At 32.3% G+C, this 5373-nt stretch overlaps 1 protein-coding gene across 1 annotated transcript in view; it reads right to left on the minus strand.

Moving 5' to 3' along the window:
• Nucleotides 1-1111: 1111 nt before the first annotated feature.
• Nucleotides 1112-5373, minus strand: part of LOC106460773 (T-box transcription factor TBX20-like) — a 51690-nt gene continuing 47428 nt past the window's right edge. The window contains exon 6 of the mRNA XM_022387557.1: nt 1112-1602. Coding sequence (XP_022243265.1) covers nt 1121-1602 — 482 coding nt within the window. The 3' untranslated portion in view covers nt 1112-1120. The remainder of the gene's footprint in view (nt 1603-5373) is intronic.

The raw sequence follows: 5373 nt of genomic DNA on the forward strand, positions 1-5373 counted from the left end.
TCGAGCTGAAGATCATTCCCTATGCCCACTCCTTCTTTACTATTATATTCAATATAAGGATTATTTTCTCTGTGATTTTATCATTCCCTATGCCCACTCCTTCTTTACTATTATATTCAATATAAGGATTATTTTCTCTGTGATTTTATCATTCCCTATGCCCACTCCTTCTTTACTATTATATTCAATATAAGGATTATTTTCTCTGTGATTTTTCTGAACTAGCAGTTTAAAAACAAAATTAGCTTCAGTTTGATCATCATCACGTGCTCTCACGTTTGATCATTGTCATATGCTTTTAGAAATTAATCAGAAATAGAAAAATCACAGAGAAAATAATCCTTATATTGAATATAATAGTAAAGAAGGAGTGGGCATAGGGAATGATAAAATATTTCAACTTTGGGCAAAGTCACTGTTTCTATGCTATGGGTGCTTTCCCACAATCACATTGCTACTATAACATGCTTTCGGTATTAGATGTTTCATTCATCTCAGTAGTGTTAGATAAATGTTTTTGTGTTATACAAATATTTTCCTTTATGATCAACATTAAAGAAAGAAAGAACCGAAATCTCATTTTTTATATAATATTTAAATATTTTTTAACACTTAGAATTTGGAATTCAGGAAATAATAAACTGAATTCGAAGACATTTTTCTTGTATGCCAGAAGTATCCCCCACCAAATTTATGATGCAATCGTTGCAGTATAAAAAGACATGAACTTACATAAACGTTTTGTTTAAATTCGACTTCATGAATATTAGTTACTACTCTTGCTTGGAATATCATCTGTTCATCAATAGAGTCCAAAAATTTCTTACTTTTGATTTTTTTAATAGTTGGAAACTTTAAACGTAATTTCAAGTCAGATATTATTCCTTAATATAGAAGTGATAAAACATGAAATATAAATACACGTCATTTAAGAGAACTTTTTAATGAGTTTTTTTCCCGTCTTTTCTGGAGTCACGAAACGAACTGATATTAAAATTCTTTATAGTTAGATATACTAAGAAACTTGATTTGTTTAGGTGAGATCAGTCAAAAAGTAGTTGAAAGACTGTGAATATAGAGGTATTTTTTTTGTGTTGTTTTTATAGGTTCGGCAAAGCACTTAAGGTAAAAGTCCTTTACTTTCAGTATTTACTGGTGTTTTTGAACTGGCGGTTTGAAGGAGACTGGGCCTTAAATATGGATGAAACTTCAACCCAGGGTATAAGGTAGATAGATGAAACTGAGAACTATACATATGATTAGGAGAGAATGAAGCATTTCTATCAGTTGCGCTGGATATAGTGGACAAGGTCGATGGAACGGGCCTGGACGAGGAACATTCAAGTGCTGAAGGCAGTGGCATGTGTCCATAGGTCCCCTCGTTGGATCCAGCAGCTCCAGTTATTATGTTTGGAGCTGAGACCATGGGAAAAATTGTTCTTGGGAGACCCAAGTAAAATCCAGAAAATTGATTAATCTGTTGCTGTTGGGCAGTCATTATGGAACTAAGATCCGTCATGCTTAGAGGGATTCCTGGCACTTTCCAGGGATTTCCTGCTTGGCTGGTCATGAAAAGCAGCTCTGTAGGTGGAGGTATTCTTCCTAATGTAAAACAAATGAAATATTTATTAAGATAATTAATACTTTACGTAAAATAAAAAGTAATTAGATACAAGTTAAATTTAAATGCTTTGTATTTTATCTCAATAAAAGGTGATCAGAATTTTCTTAAATATCAGGTTTTTTTAGAAATAAAAACTCCATCACGACATTGAAACATTCTCTACAAAAATGCTTTTTTCCATTCTAATGTGTATTAAAATAGAATAAAACTTTCTCATGCTAACTATTACAAGTAATAGGATCAATAATATAAAAGGGAAAATATAAAATGTTAATGCCAATAAAAATATCAGTACAATAGACTTGAACTGGTGAAACCTGTAACCAGTTTATACTTTGATAGCGTACGTTTTTTTCCTGATGTTCTTGTTCTTCTGCAACGTTTCCTGTAAGATAGTAATTTTCTCTTTAAAATATCTCACACAACTTTTGTTTGACGCCGACTTGTTCAAAATTGCTTCTTTTTTTTTTTTCAAATCTCTTTCTGATGAAGTTTCCATAATGTTGCTTATAATTATTTTATATATTTTAATATATTAAAAGTTGTCAATGCAAACAAATGATCTCATTATCTCAATAATATGTAAAATTAGCTTAAAATAATGATTTATGGAACAAACTACTGTAAATAGTAAATCTGTTTCATAAATAAATATATAAATAACATATTAAAGATATCTCTTGAATGAATCAGGTGAAGTCTTAATGCCTGTTTTCTGTGTTCAAAATGAATTATCAGTCCTTTCTAGGGTTAAAGATTTTGAAACAACAATCTTTTGACTTTATGCATTTTCACTTCCTCTATAACACCCATCAGACTCAACAAACTTTTAGTTTAGGACTTAAGAAACAAAGTGGACCTTTATTGAAGAGCTCAAAACATCACATGTTCTCTTGTTTTATAGTACTCAACAGATATGTTTTCTTCCTTTATAGTACTCAGCATATCATATGTTTTCTTGCTTTATAGTCCTCAACAGATATGTTATCTTGTTTAATAGTGCTCAACCGATATATTATCCTGTTTTATAGTACTCAACAGATCATATGTTCTCTTGCTTTATGGTACTCAACAGATTATATGTTCTCTTGCTTTATAGAACTCAACAGATTATATGTTCTTTTGTTTTATAGAGCTCAACAGATTATATGTTCTCTTGCTTTATGGTACTCAACAGATTATATGTTCTTTTGCTTCATAGAACTCAACAGATTATATGTTATTTTGCTTCATATAACTCAACAGATCATATGTTCTCTTGCTTTATAGTACTCAACAGATTATATGTTCTTTTGTTTTATAGTATTCAACAGATTATATGTTCTCTTGCTTTATAGAACTCAACAGATTATATGTTATTTTGCTTTATAGAACTCAACAGATTATATGTTATTTTGCTTTATAGAACTCAACAGATCATGTGTTCTCTTGCTTTATAGTACTCAACAGATTATATGTTCTTTTGTTTTATAGTACTCAACAGTTCAAGTGCTCTTTGTGTACAGTAGTAAATTCAACAGACCATATAAACTTTTGCTTGTGGCACTCAACAAATCAAATCATATTTGGGTACTTATCACACCAATTACTCTTGTTTTTCTGTGTATTATCTAACAGACCATGTGGGTTTTTGCTTGCGTTACTTAATACGAAATAAAAATACACTTTGTAGTTTATTATGCAATCTACTACAGTAAAATAAAATAATTTAATATTAAATGAACAAAATTTCCACCTTTCAGAATGCCCGAGTTTAAAGCGATTAACTTTCATATACGAAAGTTCAATACCACATGTTACAAGAACAATAACCTTATATAGTTCATTTTCATGGATTGTTTTAATATAAAATCAATAAAGGTTATGCAGTCACGTCACCAAAGTAAACACGGCAACAATTTGCAGCCATTTTGGACGCAAACATTATTCGTGTAAACATGGCCTCCGCTACACAGTCACCTAGTTTTCCGTTCATTTTTCACGAACTTACTAGCAAATTAGACAATATATGCAAGTCATGATATGAATAAAAGTGCAGAAAAGTCGGACTTGACACGACAGATCCTTATTCCATCCCGTCAGTAATGACAATCGCGCTAGATGCCAGTAAATTAGTCGACATTGCAAACGGAGGACCCGAGTTAGGCCAACAAACCAACATAAAAGTCCCACAGGTTGAGAATAAAAATATCGTAAATTATTTAGTCCTGACAACATCTTTTTACACCGGAAAGCCGTTCAAGGCCTATAAAAGCCTTGATGCTTACAAATATTTTGTGGCCGGCTGGGTGCACGTGGTCAGACTGTGGAAAGTGTACAAGACGTACAACTACATATCTTACTCGAGGGTAAGTCGAAGTTGTTTTTAGTGACTAGGCTTATTGTTTATGTTTTATCAGTAGTAAATTTACAACCTAAATATACTACATCGTACTGTATTGCATTTTAAGTCCTCCTGTCTTGTAAGACCACTTTCTTTAGTACACATTAGCACATATTTTACACAAATAAGCACTGAATTTTAAGACCATCTGTCTTGACAAGCCATATTTATAATAAAACCTTATTATGGCCCACTGGGCCCTTCCACCTAGCACTGCTTGTATGGACCTGTATCATAGTATTTAGAATAAGGGAAGCACCAAATATTTACAAGCTATAGATTTTATCAAGATCTGTGCAATATAATTGTGACAAGATACATTGTATATACAAGCAGTACTAACCAGATATAAAATGGCAACTGAATAGTTTATGGTACGAAGATGGTTTCCAAGCCTTGTCAATGTTGTTCGGGTCTGCACGTTTTACTGCCGCAATCCATTTAACTCTACATACTGGATCTTTTAAAAACCTATAAAACGATAACTCCGGAATCTTTGTCTGGTTGTTTGTAAGCTAAATACCACACAGCTGACTGTCATTTCAAATACTTCATCCCAAATTCCAATACCAGCAACTGCATTGTGATTACTAGATTGTCTCTTTGCTACGTCCAAAATGGCGGTGTTTGCTTTTCGGCTTGCCGGTAATATATGCATGACGTCACACGCATAGGTTCTATATTCAGTTGTGTATTTATACTATTTCTTTATCGAAGGTCGTTCCAAAACAGTTAGGTATTTACAAGCGTATGCTTTCTGTCGTATATCTTTAAGAGGTTATGTAGAAAGTATATTTCATGACAACACTTGACTTCGTACTTTTGTGGTCAAATATGTCTCCAAATAGGCGATTTATCCACATTCTGGAATCCGTTCATATGTTGCATAACACATTAATTACTATAATGGCGATGAGAGATGACATATGCAAAGAATGACATAAATCTTATATGTGTACATATATAAATCAAGTTGTAGAAAAAAGTATGTATTATGTACAACTATTATATATAATCTTTTCACAAACCATACTTCATCGATCTGCGTCAAAGAGTCTGTATTTAAAGGCAGATAGGAAGAGGTCAAAAATATTGGTTTTTGATATATAATCAAAAGCATAGATATGAAACACTCAGCTAAACATAGAACGAAATAAAAAACTACGCTTATCCTTTTTTTTACATCTCCAGAAAAACTTGGTATAACTTGATATAACTGTGTATTTATATATGTTTTAAGAAGGAAATTTATCTTATTGTTTGTTTGTTTGTTTTTTAAGTATGCACAAAGCTACACAAGAGCTATCTGTGCTCTGCCCACCACGGGTATCGAAACCCGGTTTCTAGCGTTGTAAGTCCGCAGACA

This window comes from Limulus polyphemus, unplaced genomic scaffold (genome assembly GCF_000517525.1).
Source record: "Limulus polyphemus unplaced genomic scaffold, Limulus_polyphemus-2.1.2 Scaffold833, whole genome shotgun sequence".
In the NCBI taxonomy this organism is placed as follows: Eukaryota; Metazoa; Arthropoda; class Merostomata; order Xiphosura; family Limulidae; genus Limulus; species Limulus polyphemus.